The sequence below is a fragment of the Castor canadensis genome, chromosome 7 (genome assembly GCF_047511655.1).
Source record: "Castor canadensis chromosome 7, mCasCan1.hap1v2, whole genome shotgun sequence".
Classification (NCBI taxonomy): Eukaryota; Metazoa; Chordata; class Mammalia; order Rodentia; family Castoridae; genus Castor; species Castor canadensis.
The window spans coordinates 120,432,762-120,447,605 of record NC_133392.1 but is presented as its reverse complement, the minus strand read 5'-3'; the positions used below and the strand labels follow the sequence as shown (position 1 = coordinate 120,447,605).

The following is a 14,844-nucleotide window of genomic DNA, read 5'->3' as shown; positions in this document are numbered from 1 at the left end:
CCTCTCTTTCTCTCCCTAGAAACCTTAGACGAACGCCAGCCACAACACTGAGGGCGCTATGCAGGGCCTTAAATGCCAACTCTTGACCTCCAAGCCTACCCTGGGGACACACAGCTCTCAATCTGGATGCTTGTGAGGGCCAAGTGTCCCTTAGTGGGAGCCAAGGCCCCTAGAAACCCAGGAGAACGCCCAGGGGCCTACCTGGACAGGATACAGGGTGAAGGCCAGGGCTGGAGGAGAGCAGGCTCCCCACCAGCAGGTGGTACAAGGAGCACATCCACGGAAAGAAAAGGCTGGTCCAGCCTACCTTGACCTCAGAGCCCATGAGGCACCATGCCATGAGGCATGATAAAGCACATCTAATGTATACCCAGCACTGCAGTGTGGGGCACAGGGCACCTAGAGAGAATAAGGTGAATTACCAAGGTTCCCAGTGACAGGCACGTTGACTGTCTTAATCACCAGCCACATCCACGGCCTTGGACCCTGCAGGGGAATCTCACTTTTCTCCAGGGCCTGGGACACTGGAGGGGCTGGAGGAGGACTCACCATGCACTTGTTGGGCTTCTCCCCCGAGTGCACCCGCATGTGGATGAGCAGCTTGTAGCGGGCGTTGAAGGGCTTGTATCGGCGCACGCAGCCAGCCCAGAAGCAGGTGAAGTCTTCGCCCTTGCGCTGGTCAATGTGGCTCTTCTCGATGTGCCGCACCAGCTCCTCCTGCTGCTCGTAGGCTGCACAGCAGTCCACCCAGCGGCACGCCTGCCGCCCGGCCACCATCCTGCCTGCCAGGCCCAGTCCCAGGCCTCCTAGGCTGGAGCCAGCTGACAAATGAGGCAGTGGGTAAGGGGGAGGCAGGCCCTGCTGGTGGGGCACAAAGAGCTCTGAGAACTCATCCGTGGGCTCCTGCTTCAGGAAGCCTGCCTTCTGGCACACTTCAAGTTGCAAGCTGCCCTCATGGCTCTCAGTGGATGCTGGGCCAGGCCGAGCCCGCTTGGGAGGACCCACCACGTCTCCAGACAAAGGAGGGCTCCGGAGTGCATTTACACAAGTGACTAGAGCCGTCTGGGAAGAGCGGATGATGGGGGAGACATCGGAGGAGGTGCAGGGTGAAGAGGAGGCTGAGGAGGTGGGGAGCAGGCCCAAGAGGCAGCAGCGCTTCAGGCCACCCTCGGGGAGGTGAGCCTCCGGCTGGGGACCCAGGCCCGAGCTGGGCTCACTGCTCACAAGGTAGCAGGAAGGCACAGGGTTGGCAAGGCCTCGGCCTGGAAGGTCCAGCTCTGTGTGCAGGCCGGTGGCAGGTGGGGCCCGGCAGTGAGTTGACAGGGACATGCGGGCTCCGGCCATAGCCTGGAAGTCGGGCAGGACCTCCTGCTTGATGTGTTGTGCGGTTGGGAGGCTGCCATTCACATATGTGGTCTGGGGTCTGGGGGACCTGGAAGACAGTGGCCAGAGAAGTTGTGAAAGGTTGGGCACTCCTTAGAGGGGAGGCCCAGGCAGGGGTTGGCCAGCAAAGTTCAGGGCAGGAGAGTGTGAGGGAAGGAAGAAGAGGGAAAAAAAGACCAGAGACTGGCTGTGTGAAAGCAGGGAAGAATGTGTACAGCAAAGAGAGGAGGAGGCCTGGGGAGAGATGCAAGAGGCAAGAAGTCTGAACAGATGACTGTGATAAGGAGGAACCCAAGGACACACATCCCTTTACCAAAACCCAGGCCACCCTCTAGCCCTGGGGCCATCCTACCAACCTCCCAGGCCTCTTGGGGTCTTCTCTGACTCCCACCTAAAAGCCTTCAAGTGAGCTTTGTGGGAAGAAGGCTGCAGCATTTTGAGGAACATCCAGGGATGTTTAAGTTCTGCTTTATATCTCTTAAATCTTTCTTAATCTCTGTTATCGTTCCAATTTCTACAAGTGTTAATTGCATGAAGCTCTGCCCTAAGCAGCAGTGGTTGGTATTACTGAGCAGAGGCTGTGGCACAGTCATGGAGAGAAAGTACCTCGGCAGGAACAGAGGACAAGCTTCTCAGGGAGTAGCCCAGAACTCAAGGCCCAGTACAGTGCCTGCACAGAACTGCAATCTGGGAAAAGCAGGCAGCAGTACCTGGAAGGCAGAAGACCTGGTCTGAGCCAGGGCTCAGTCCTGTCCCAACTGTGCAGATTCAAACAAGTTCTGGACCTCTCTCCTTAGCGGTGACATCACAGAAATCCTGTCCCTTAGGGTGTGGATGTCAGGGCCAGGTGGGGTCTGCCACAAGAGGCTCGTCCATAGTTTCCTATGAAGAGCCCACCTCCCCTGTGGGGCATTCCCTCTGCCCTTCCCAGGGTTCAAGGTGACTTCCGAACAGAAGAATACACCATCCTGGGAGGGAGACCAGGCAAGGTAAAAATGGAGACACCAGGGTCAACCTGTTACCAAAGGACTGTTATCAAAGGTGATGCTGGGCCAAAAAGCTTCCACTATCTAGCTGGTAAAACAAGAGTCTCAGTTATGTGCCAAAAGTCAGACTAGAATGCCCCCATGTGATCTGCCCCCAGCCAGGCCTCAGTTTTCTCACCTGGGAAATAAAGACTAAGACACTATGTGGAACTCAGAGAGTGGAGGCCAGAATCAAGTGACAGCCCTCTGGGAATAACGGCACATGGTACTATTATTACCACTGCAGGAAGAGCTGTGGGGTCTTCACCGGCCCCTCTTCTTTCCAAGATGGCCTTGTAGCCCCAGCCTCTCCCTCTCTCGATCCAGACACAGGTACAAAGAAGGGCAGAGAGGGGAGGGGAGGGGAGTGGGGAGGAGGGAGAGTCAGAGCCAGAGGCACTCAGAGTATAGACTCCAACCCTGTCACTGCAGAGACAGGAGGGCACAAGTCTTGCCCACCATCACACAGCAGGGAAACCAGTGCCAGACCTGGACTAGGACCCCGCCTCCCTTTCTCCTGCATAGAACTGATCTGAAGCTCCCCTGAATGAAGGTGTGGGAGGACGTCCCCTTTGTTTCTTAGAGACACTGAGCAACTCTCTGCCTCCCTCAATGGCGAGTTCTCTTCCCTCTCAGGAACTCTGTGGCCAGGGTGGAATCAGGAGCTTAGATTCCAGGGAGACAGCACATGTGTACCCCGACCCCGGGGCTGGAGATGCTGGATCCATCACTGCCAGCAGGAAGCTCTGTGTAGATTAAAGATGAATGTAAAAGTGGGGACTTTATGGAGTTTAAAGAAATAAAACCATAGAAGCTGCTTTAGGGGCCATGATCCTAGGCTTGGCAGAGGTGGGAGGTAGGGGGAGGGCATCAGGGAAGCATCTGTTTGGAGCCAGGCTTTGGAGAGCAGTATCAAGTTCATCCACCAACATCAGCAAAGGGGAACAGCAATAGCATTCTGTGCTGTGACTGACTTTCCAAGTAGCTGACAGCAAACTGATGGTGTCAGGTGGAGAGGGGAGGGTGGAGGCCTTGCTTGCCCTCTCAGGAAAGTTCTGCCACAGAGCCTGTACATCCCGGTCAACTCCCAATATCTCTGCAGAAAATTGTGATGCAGGAGCCCTGGACAGAGTGAACTGTGACTGAGAACCAGATGCACAAGGCACCTTCCTTCTCAACAGTGGGATGACATGGCAGTAAGTCCTGCTGACCCTGGGACCAAATCCTTTAAGGGACACACACTACCTGGTTTACACTTAGGAAAGTGAGGTGCCTTCCTGTACCCACAAAGCCAGGCACCCAGATCTGCCTGCAGCACAAAGGCCAGGGCTTCCATGTCTTGGCTGTTTGGTTTCTTTATGGCTTCAACATTTTAAGTCAAGGGTGCAAATGTTCTTTTGACTGTCCTTCTAGACCCTGGAGTGGAGCTGCTGGAATCTGGGTCATCGGTCTCTGTAGCAGAGACTTCAGGGAGAGGAGGAAAACTCAGACCTTCTGGGCCCAGGCTTTTGCAGATTCAGGGATTGCAGCCAGGCCACAGTTTCATTCAGGGCTGTACCATGCCCTCCACTGTCAAAACGACATTCAAAATGACAAATGATACTGATTGTTCTAGCCAAAACCAAAAACAACCAACCAAACCACTTCCTCAGCTTGTCCTAGGCAAGCACGGCATTCCCCTGACCCGGAATGAAGTTCTCGGGAGAAGGTTGGTACTGCTGGGGAGCCTCAGCGAATGATATTAACGGGCACCTGTTGCCAAACAATGCACAGCTTGAAGCCCTGAAAGATGCTCATCCTGCTATGAACTGAACTGTGCCATAGCCCCCACTCATATGTTGAAGCCCTAACCCTCAGTGTGCCTGTGTTTGGAGACAGGGCCGGTAAAGGGGCAACTGAAGTTAAATGAAGTTCCTTAACCTAGTATGTCTGAGGACCTTACAAGAAGAGATTAAGACAGACATTAAGACAGACAACACAGACCTAGGGCCAACCATGTGAGGACACAATGAGAAGGTGGCCACCTACAAGTCCAGGAGAGAGGCCTCAGGAGAAATCAAATCTATCAACACCTTGATCTTGGACTTCCACCCTCTCGAGTTGTGAGAAGTAAATTTTGGTTATTTCTGTCCTTTACTCAATGGCATTTGTTATGGTAGTCTGAGCAAACTAGAATACTTCTGTTGTTTTTTTATTTTTTGAGACAGGATCTTGCTATGTAGCCCAGGCTGCCTCAAACTCAAGACCCTCCTATTTCAGTCTCCCAAATGATGGGATTACAGATGTGAAACACCACACTTGGCTACTAATACACTCTTTACAAAGCAGCAGTCTCACTAATGTCAAAGGTGGCCACAGGGAATCTAAACTCTCAAAGAAAATTCCTTGCAGGCAGAATGAGCCTCCTCCTATCTAGTAATGTCTCCCACCATGCAGCTACCATGGGAGGTTACCCTGGGCAGCTCCGCTTCCTTTACCAAGGGACCCCATACCAACTCCAGCACTTGGCCCAAGTAGGCCATGCATGGCTGGAAAAGGAATGGAGAATGAACCACTCTCAGATGCATCCAGGCCAGCATCTAGAGTCTCTGATCTGGGGAAGAAGCTTCAGACCAGCAGCCCCTGGGGACAAGCAGTGTGCACAGAAGCCTGTCTGTGACTGACTTGATGATGGCAAACTAGAAGACGCCAAGCAGCAACTGAGCCCTGGGAGACTGCAGGTGTCAGGTCCCAGCCCAACACGCAGCCTGACGGGACACAGGTGACATCGGTAGAAACATAATGGCACTAAGTGAATGGCTACCTAGCGGGGATCTGCAGTGATGGTTTCTTGAGGCAGGAGACATATGCTCTACCCTATGAACAGCGCAGGGTTTGACACTATGTGAACACTGAGGTGGGTTTTCCTCTTCTGAACTTCCTGATCCTCTGGGAGAAGCCCCCTCAGCTTGTACAAAGGGAACACGCACCTCAATAAAATCATCTTTGTGTCTGTAACAAGCCTCTGGCAAAGCAGGAGGGTCTAGACCAGACATCGTTGTATCAGCTGGACCTCCTGAGCCTCCCTTTTCCTGTGTGTCCCACAATTCAGGCACACTAGGTGATGTCCTGAAGCCCTTGGTCCTTGGCCCTTGGGGAAGGTACAGAGGACACAGAGGATGAATGGAGACTGGCACGTACCTGTTGGGGTGGGAGAAATGCAGCAGCCTCTCACAGGTTGGGGGGTGAGCCTGGGGCGGCGAGGTTCCCGCAGAGAGAAACAGGCCCTGGTGGCAAGAGTGGCCTGGGCCCTCAGCCAGGTCCAGGTCCAGCATGCTCTTCTCTGAGCCTGGGGTGCAGCAGCCATAGCTCCCATTCACTAGGCAAAGACAACAGGGAGAGAGGAGACAAGTGAGTGGGGACAGCTGCAGAGGGGTGCAGAAGGAAGTGGGCATTGGGGTACAGGTGGAGTAGGGCATCTGGACCCATCTGAGGCACCCCCGCTGTTTTGGCATGGTGGCAGCCTTTACCAAGATTTAATTCCCATAACCACTCAACAGGATCTACAATAAAATCCCCAGTTGTCAAATGTGGGTGCTAAGGCTCCAGTTGTTAAATGACAACTACACAGACATTAGGCACTTACTGTGGACACTATTCTAGGAGCAGGAAACACTGGTAAGCAAGATGAACTGCTGGTATCTTGGAGCCTGAGGTCCATTTAATCACATCTTGGTCATTGGACAGTGACCAGGCCAGCAGAGGTGAGCCAGTACAAGTGTGTCTCCTGTCACTGGCACCAAAGCCCCATCTATTCTATTTCCCAGCTTGCATCACACCATAGAAAGACTGAGTGTGGTTATCCATATGCCTGGTCCCCTCTGACAGCGATGCCATGAAGGAAAGAACACAGGTTCTGGGGCCCTCAGAACACAGTGTGAGCACCTATTCTGTCCCAAACCCACTTCGCAGCTCAGGCTCATCCCTGGTGCGTTTGAGCCTTGCTCCCCTGGGTAACACAGTACTGTCACTCCAGTTCTCCAGGGTGAGTGCAGAGGGGCAAGGTCCTGGGGCACAGTGCCGACACCCACAGGTGTGCCAGGAGTGGAACTCATTCTTCCAGTTAACAGCATGCTGGAATTCTGAAGAGCCCTAATGCATGTAATAAAACCATATTAAGCAGCCTGAGTGTGCCATCCGGGCACTGTCAACACTGAGTAAGGTAAGCCATTAAGATGAGAAGGAAGCTGATACCAGAGCATGGTCAATCCCCAAAGCTGAGGACAAGGACAGCAACAGGAAGTACAGGGTATGGCAGGAGGTAGGTCTCATTTGGGCTCCCACTGCCCTCTGAAGAAGGCATGAGTGTTATCAGCCCCATCTGACAGAGGAGGAAACTGAGGCTCAGGAGCACCACACTGCTCACCCAAAAACACATGCTGGTCGCCTCCCAAATGGGCTCCACCCCAGCCCACACCTTAGTCTCTATGGACTAAGCAGCGTACCCCCAGGGATCTACCTCCCTCACCCCAAGTCTAGCCCTTCACCACACAGCTCTCCCTGTGCTGAGGTCAGGCAGTGCTCACTCCCCATGCACTCTCTACTCTGGACAGGCGCCAGCATTCACTGCCAAGCACTTTACAGTTTGCAGATGAAAATGCACCACTCTCAAGGTCCTGGGGCAGGCGAGGGGCTCAAGTGGAGGGAGCTCAGATAAACATCTGCACCATACCACCTTCCCTGCCCAAGCCTGGCCCGTCTTGCTCACTGGCCTTGGTGGCTGCTCAGCCAGCTCCTCACAGGCTTATTTTTTAATAACTTGGTTGTTTTTTAATTAAAAAGAAATCCCTGGTAACAAATGCGAATGGCCAGAGTTAATGAGAGCAGGCTGCAGCTCGTTTAACTCCGTCTCTGCTTGGCTGTCTTTGCCTTTTCCAAATCGTTTCTGCATGCGATTTTATTGTCCCATTGAGGCAAACCCTGGGACCAAGCCTCAGAAAACTGTGGATAATTTTATGACCATTAATAGTATTTGGAGCAGAGAGCACTTAATCATCACAGGGGGCTGTTTCTCCAGGGGTTTTCCCAGAGTCCTGGGGGGTGGGGGTGCAGGTCTGAGGTTCCTTTAAAGATACATCAGGCCCTTTGGGAAACCCTTGGGTCACTTGTCCCTTCATTCACATAGGAGGCTGTGTGCAGGGAAGGAAGGTGGACCCTGAAAACAGCGGGGGTGGGCTGACATTCATCCAGCTTCTCTTCCTCAAGTCCTCCCACTGTCCATCACAGCAGGCTCGGCACAGCCACTCTCCAGATGGAAAAAGTCAAGGTTTAGAGAGATTCGGTGCCTCTGACCAGACTCAGGGATCTGTAAGAGGCAGGGCCACAACCCAAATCCAGATCCTTAAGACTCCAAGGAACAAGCTCTGGCCTGCTGCCTCTGGGTCAACTGATTAATAACTGCAGACCCCCAAACAATCATCCCAAACTGGGATTCCAGTGACAATCAGAGGTCAAGTGGTTTGCCAAGGTCACACAGGGAGTCACAGGGTGAGCTGAGATCAAACCCATCAACTCTGTGGGAGGACACCATTATCAACAAATGACTGTAGGTGCTTCCCTGCTGGAGACAGAAGTTTTCCGACAATAAACCTGTGGGAGGAAATGCTATCTTCCCACTCCAGACTTTGTCCCTGGTGCTCCCACAGTGCCCTGGTGGAAAGCTTTGACCTCCCAACCTCAAAAACGGACACTGAACACTGGAGCCAGGAAGTGTCTATCCAAGGTTGGACAGCAATTGCTGGCACAGCCATGGTCCAAGCCCATGCCAGACTCTGCCCCAGGCCTCCTACCTTCTCAAAGCCTAGAAGTTAACCTAGAGGCTGTAATGTGTGTCCCAGAGATGCTGCCACCACTGGAAAGATAGGGGTGATGCCCACCATGGGCCCAAGTCTTCCAGGACTGTCACCTGCCTGATGGGAGTCTGGTCCCTCTGTCCCCAAGGGCATCATGAGATGGGACAGGGAGACCTAGTCCTGTTCACACTCTCTGTACAAGGATGAGGATGGATCTTTCCCTGAGGGGGTACAGGTGTACTCTGGTCATGCCGCTGCCCTGAGGTGGAGAGTAAGTTGATCCAGCAGCCATGTCTTCCTCTGTGCCACAGAGGGCCAAAAGTGGACCCTGGACCTGGCTTTGCTCATGCAAATGGAACTCCTTTGAAGGACCTGAGAGTGGTGGGGTCCTGTGTTCATTTTTACAAGTTAATGAGAAATCCTAGACTGTGAGGGCTGGAAGTGGCCATGTATTTCATTAATACATGAGGCTCAGAAAGGGAAAAGATCTTCTGTGGTCACACAGCACATCCACAGCAGAGCCTGGACTGGTGCTTCTGAAGCTAGGTAAGAATTTGGACAGGTTTCCTTGTCCATCTTCTGTTTTCTTGTCTGGACAATGATGCTGACACCAGTGTTGGGGCCACAGGGAGGTTATACGTGCAGTGCATTTGCCAAGGGGCTAGCTCATAGCAAATCCTCGACAAATCATGATGGCAATTACTTCCTCTGTTCCTCCTTGAGTTTGGGTCAGGGAGACAGGGCCCTGTTTGAAAAGCATTCTCTCCCTAAAAAGGCCAGGTCTGAATGGCCCTGAGGCCAGACTCAGAAGGACAAACTCCCAAGACTTGGGGTTTGCCAAATGTTGGGCTGAGCAGCTTAAATGAGGTCCTGAGCAGCAAATCTGAAGCAAAGGCCTTCAGTTACACCCAGAGAGCTATGTGAGTTATCCTAACAACGTGGCTATAAAGTGACTCCCAGTCTGCATGACTGGGACAATGCTGCTGCATTCAGCATCCTGGGCCCAGATGCACCTCCTGTGGGCTCAGCAGTGACAACAGCAGGGGCCAGGAAGGCCTGCATGACTGCCTTCTCATCTCTCAGCAAGTAGACTCTTAGTGCTCACCACGTACCAGGCTGGAGACAGGGTACCACACTCTAGTTTGCAAAAAAAAAAAAAAATCTCAGTCATCACCTATGAACTTTGTCATAACCCTCAGGAGTTGTCTGGGCAGGCCCAGAGGGGGCAAGTGAATTGCCCAACTCACACAGCAAGTGTAGCCCTCAGACTTGCTGGACTCAGGCACAGAGTTAGCAAACATTTTCCACAAAAGGCAAAGCAATAAATAACTAAGGTTTTGTAGGAATCCAGGCTCTACCACAACTACTCCACTCTGCCACTCTACTGTAAAAAGTAGTCATAAAAATATGGAAACAAGTGGATGAGGTTGTGTTCCAATAAAACTTTATTTGAAGAAACATATCCTTAGCTTTGGGCTGTTTGTCTGCCAACACCTGATCTTGTCCAGGAGACAAAATCAGAATCTGAAGCAGTCACACCTGCCTGCATCTGTAAACTGGATGTCTTTACAGAGTGGAGTCGACAATGTGAAAATCAAACACTGAACACAGGGCTGGCCCTGGTGGGCATTCAGTTAATGGAAGTGCCTTCGGCATAACTCCGGGACCCAGTGCCAGCCTGCTGACATCTATCTGGGTGTCACCTCCACTGCTGGTATTTTACTGTGGCACGTCCTTGCCATCCAATCCGGGACCTGATCCTCCCACACCCGTGGGCCTTCAGAATCCTGTAGAGGCTCTCTCCTCCAGAATGTTCCCAGGTCTTAGCTCTCCCTGAGCTCCTCTGCCACGCAGCTCCCAGAAGTGCTGCGAGGAGCAGCCGCCAAGGGCGCTCCTTCTGCTTACTGCACCGGCCTAACACTGTGCCATCTAGTCCACAGGGCTGGATTCTAACCCTCTGTACTGCCACTCTGTGCTATAGGTGCAGTGACAGCCCTGTCTCCCCTGCAAGTTTACCAAAGCCTCAGGACAAGGATCTTGGAGCCCCTGAGCCGATGAATATCAGTGCGTCCCCAGATGTGATTCGATTCAACTTTTCCACACACAGAAGAAAACAGTGGTCCGGGCTGAGGGAGGTCTGTCCTATAGGTCACACAGTAGGCAGGTTCTCCAGAAACCTAGGCCCCACTGGGAATGTGCCTCTCATTGATAACACACAGTTAAGCCAATAGCACATGGCTGGGAGAGTGACCAGCTGAGTGGACTGTCCGAAGTTCACTTTCATGCCTATTCTATGCTAGATACTGTGACTTTGGGGACTGAACAAGCTCTTGTCAAACACACGTTTAGGCTGAAGCCCCATCCACTATTAACTTTCTTGCTCTTTGACCCTAGATGAGGTACCTCACCTCCCCCCTGCCTCAGTTTCTTCATCTGTAAAATGGGAATAAGAATCCCAGATGCAGAGGGTGGCTATGAGGACTAAGATAATACATGTATGGTCCCTGGCATGCTGCCTGGTGTAGTTGGCACTTTGAGAAAACCCCTCAGTATGGTTGCTTGATAGGCAGGGAGACAAGATCACAGCCTCCCTGGGACAGAACTTCTTTCTAGGGCAGTGGGCACTAAAGGCTACAAAAGGGCAGTCTCAGGCTGCCAGCAGTCCTTTGCCAGCCTGAGCATGGGCTCTTCAGGCTTGGTTCAGAAAGAGCAGAACAAGGTCTTGGCCCCTCACTGAGCCTCAGTTTTCCCCTCCACAGTGCTAGAACTGGCTGCACATTCCAGGCCCAGGGACCAGGGGCACCATAGAGACCCCAGAGCACAGGATACATGGTGCTTCCGACTTCCCAGGTTCAGCAAGGGCAAGTGGCCCACCCAAGGACACACAGTAGATACAGCCAGAGCTGCATTCACCTTCCTAGGCCCTTTCATCCTCTCCCAACTGCTTCACTATCCCCTTTTCCCTGTTCATGAAACCCAAAGGCCTGGTAGCCAGCTGGGACTTCTGAAGGAGGAGAAACAGGAAAGCAGAAAGCTAGGTTTTTCCCTCCAGTCACCATAGCCCAGCAAGACAGGGTAGCCACTTGCTTGCTGGAGCCATCTTAGAGCATTCATGGCCATCAGGGGGCCCATAACACACACAGGGCCTCCAGAGCAGCAGCTCCTGATGGTTGAGGCCTCATGCCGGACTTATGGCCGCCCACCGTCTCTTATCCCAGACTACAAGAACCCCATAAATTCCCCTTTAAAACTAAGCTAGATTTACAGGGACTTGGGCCAATAAAACATGAGCAGGCTCACCTCAGGATGCACTGAAAAAAAAAGAAAAACCAGCCTAGTTTAAGCCAGAAAGTGGGCAGCCTAGGACTGGGCACATATGCAAGCTCAGGTATGTGCTCATACGAACACACAGAAGGGCCAGCTCTTCTCTCAGACTCTTCTGCCACCAAATTAGCACATACTTATTATTAAAAAAGAAAATAGAAAATGAAGCTAGGCAACAATTAGGGGCCAATGTCATCTTTCAGCCAGAGAGCCAGAGCAGACATGAAGCAAGGACACCAGAACTTCTATGGTACCTTTCCATGCACCTGTGCACAGTTTTGATTTTACAAAATCAGGATAATTGGATAGCTATAGATTTTCTTGGCCTCTGCTCTTTTCATGTAGTGCTAAATGATGAATATCAAGGTCGATGGAGTGCCTGTGAGGGCCATATGCAGTCCTTGACTCTTTCCATGCCAGTATGGCTCTAACTCTGCTTTCCAGAGGCTGAGAAAGGGATGTGCCCAAGGTCACCACTGGTGAATGGCAGAGTCAGAGGCAGGCCAGCCTCTATCTGACTTGGAAGACATTGCCAACCAGACACTGCCTCACCTCATGAAGGGCGGTTTAGAGTAGACGCAGCTGACTGCTTTCCCAGGGTATGAGTCTGTTGTAGTTGCTATAACAAGATAGCATAGCCTAGGTGATTAAACAACTGCATTTTATTTTCTCACAGTTTTGGAGGCTACAAGATCAAGGTACCAGCCTGTTTCTCACAGTTTGGGAGGCTACAAGATCAAGGTACCAGCCTGTTTGGGTTCTGGTGAAGCAGTCTTCCTGGTTTGCAGACATCTACTTTCTCACTGTGTTCTCACATGGCCTGACTTTGTGCACACACCCACACACACACACACACACACACAGAGGGAGGATGAGGAGCGGGGCGGGGGTGGGGAAGCACTCTGATGTCTCTTCTTATGAGGACACTAGTCGTTCTGGACCAGGGTCCTACCTTTATGACCTCCTTTATCCTTAAGTACTTCCTTACTCCAAATATAGTTACACTGGGGTTAAAGTTCAACATATGAATTTGGAGGTGGAAAGACACAAACATTGAGACTGTAACACCCAGTAGCCATTCCTTTCCTTTCCTGATAGGGCCCTTTATTTCCTGTATCTACCCACAGGAACTTCAGAAGGACTAAGAACAGAGTACAGCAGATAAAAGTGTAAATTCTGAGGCCAGACTGGCTAGATTTAAATCCTGGCTTTGCCATTTACTAGCCCTGTGACCTTGTCTAGGTCAAGTGACTTAGCTTCTTTGTGCCACATATACGGTGCCTACAGCAGGACCTGGCACACACTAGGCACTACATACTTGTCTGCCATCATTATTGTTCTTGTTGATCCCACTCCAGGGTGAGCTGCAGAATTCCAATCATGGCAATCACATGGTCTCATCTCCCTAGCTACGGTGCCACAGAGGGTGGCTTAAGCACAAACAGTCAGAAGCCTGGAACTTCTGCACAATGACTGAAAGAAGGCAGCCCCAACTAGAGTCCAAGCCAACCTGTTGTCCCGTGGGGAGTCAGCGTGGGACATTATCAATAAACCAGGGCACCTGGCGCAGATCAGTAGAGAAACCATGTCTCATAGTGACGTACCAAGAACTTCTTACATGAAGAGTTAAGATCTTACAGTGTTCTATGCCTGTCTCCAGTGGGTTTCCTGTTACTTACAACCAAAAAGCCCTTACTAATACAGTATTTTTCTGCATAGTAATTTTTTCCATTCTGGCAATCTTTGTTTTAAACTTGAATGTTCAGTCCATTTATATTTAATGTAATTACCATATATTTTGGGTTAAATCTACAACCTTACTATTAGTTTGTCCCACCCATTCTATGTTCTTTTTCTCTTCATCCTTATCTTCTTTCAGCTTACTCTTTCATTCTACTTTTCCCCTCTGTTAGCTTTCTCTATTAAAAGAAACATATTAGGGCTCAAGTGGTAAAGCACCTGCTTTGCAAGCACAAGGTCCTGTGTTCAAACCCTATTACTGCAAAAAAAAAAAAAGGTGATATTATAATCTAACATATATTAGTATTTATACCCTTTCTTGGGTAGCACAAGAACCTCAGGACTCTTTAACTTCATTTATGCCCCCTACACACACACACACACACACACACACACACACACACACACACACGGTAAATATTGTTATGTATTTTAATTCTACACATACTGTTTTCTGAGTCAGAGTCTTACTAAGTAACCCTTGCTGTCCTCAAACTTCTTCTGCCTCAGCCTCCCAAGTGCTGGGTATACTGGTGTGTGCCACCATGCCCAGCCCCCTACACGTTTTTTTTTTCTTTTATTATTCATATGTGCATACAAGACTTGGGTCATTTCTCCCTCCTGCCCCCACCCCCTCCCTTACCACCCATCCACCCCCTCCCTCTCCCCCCAACCCCCTCAATACCCAGCAGAAACTATTTTGCCCTTCTTTCTAATTTTGTTGTAGAGAGAGTATAAGCAATAATAGGAAGGAACAAGGGTTTTTGCTGGTTGAGATAAGGATAGCGATACAGGGCATTGACTCACATTGATTTCCTGTGCGTGGGTGTTACCTTCTAGGTTAATTCTTTTTGATCTAACCTTTTCTCTAGTTCCTGGTCCCCTTTTCCTATTGGCCTCAGTTGCTTTTAAGGTATCTGCTTTAGTTTCTCTGTGTTAAGGGCAACAAATGCTAGCTAGTTTTTTAGGTGTCTTACCTATCCTCACCCCTCCCTTGTATGCTCTCGCTTTTATCATGTGCTCAAAGTCTAATCCCATTGTTGTGTTTGCCCTTGATCCAATGTCCACATATGAGGGAGAACATATGATTTTTGGTCTTTTGGGCCAGGCTAACCTCACTCAGAATGATGTTCTCCAATTCCATCCATTTACCAGCGAATGATAACATTTCGTTCTTCTTCATGGCTGCATAAAATTCCATTGTGTATAGATTCCATATTTTCTTAATCCATTCGTCAGTGGTGGGGCATCTTGGCTGTTTCCATAACTTGGCTATTGTGAATAGTGCCGCAATAAACATGGGTGTGCAGGTGCCTCTGGAGTAACCTGTGTCACGGTCTTTTGGGTATATCCCCAAGAGTGGTATTGCTGGATCAAATGGTAGATCAATGTCTAGCTTTTTAAGTAGCCTCCAAATTTTTTCCAGAGTGGTTGTACTAGTTTACATTCCCACCAACAGTGTAAGAGGGTTCCTTTTTCCCCGCATCCTCGCCAACACCTGTTGGTGGTGTTGCTGATGATGGCTATTCTAACAGGGGTGA

General features: G+C 50.7%; 1 protein-coding gene across 3 annotated transcripts in view; it reads right to left on the bottom strand.

The window, feature by feature from the left end:
* Glis1 (GLIS family zinc finger 1) overlaps positions 1–14,844 on the bottom strand; it is a 207,756-nt gene that overhangs the window by 76,871 nt on the left and 116,041 nt on the right. For all 3 annotated transcript variants that reach the window (XM_074080056.1, XM_074080055.1, XM_074080054.1), the window contains exons 3-4: positions 5,589–5,766; positions 550–1,432 (exon numbers count right to left, since the gene is read on the bottom strand). In XM_074080056.1, the coding sequence (XP_073936157.1) occupies positions 550–1,432; positions 5,589–5,766 (1,061 nt within the window). The remainder of the gene's footprint in view (positions 1–549; positions 1,433–5,588; positions 5,767–14,844) is intronic.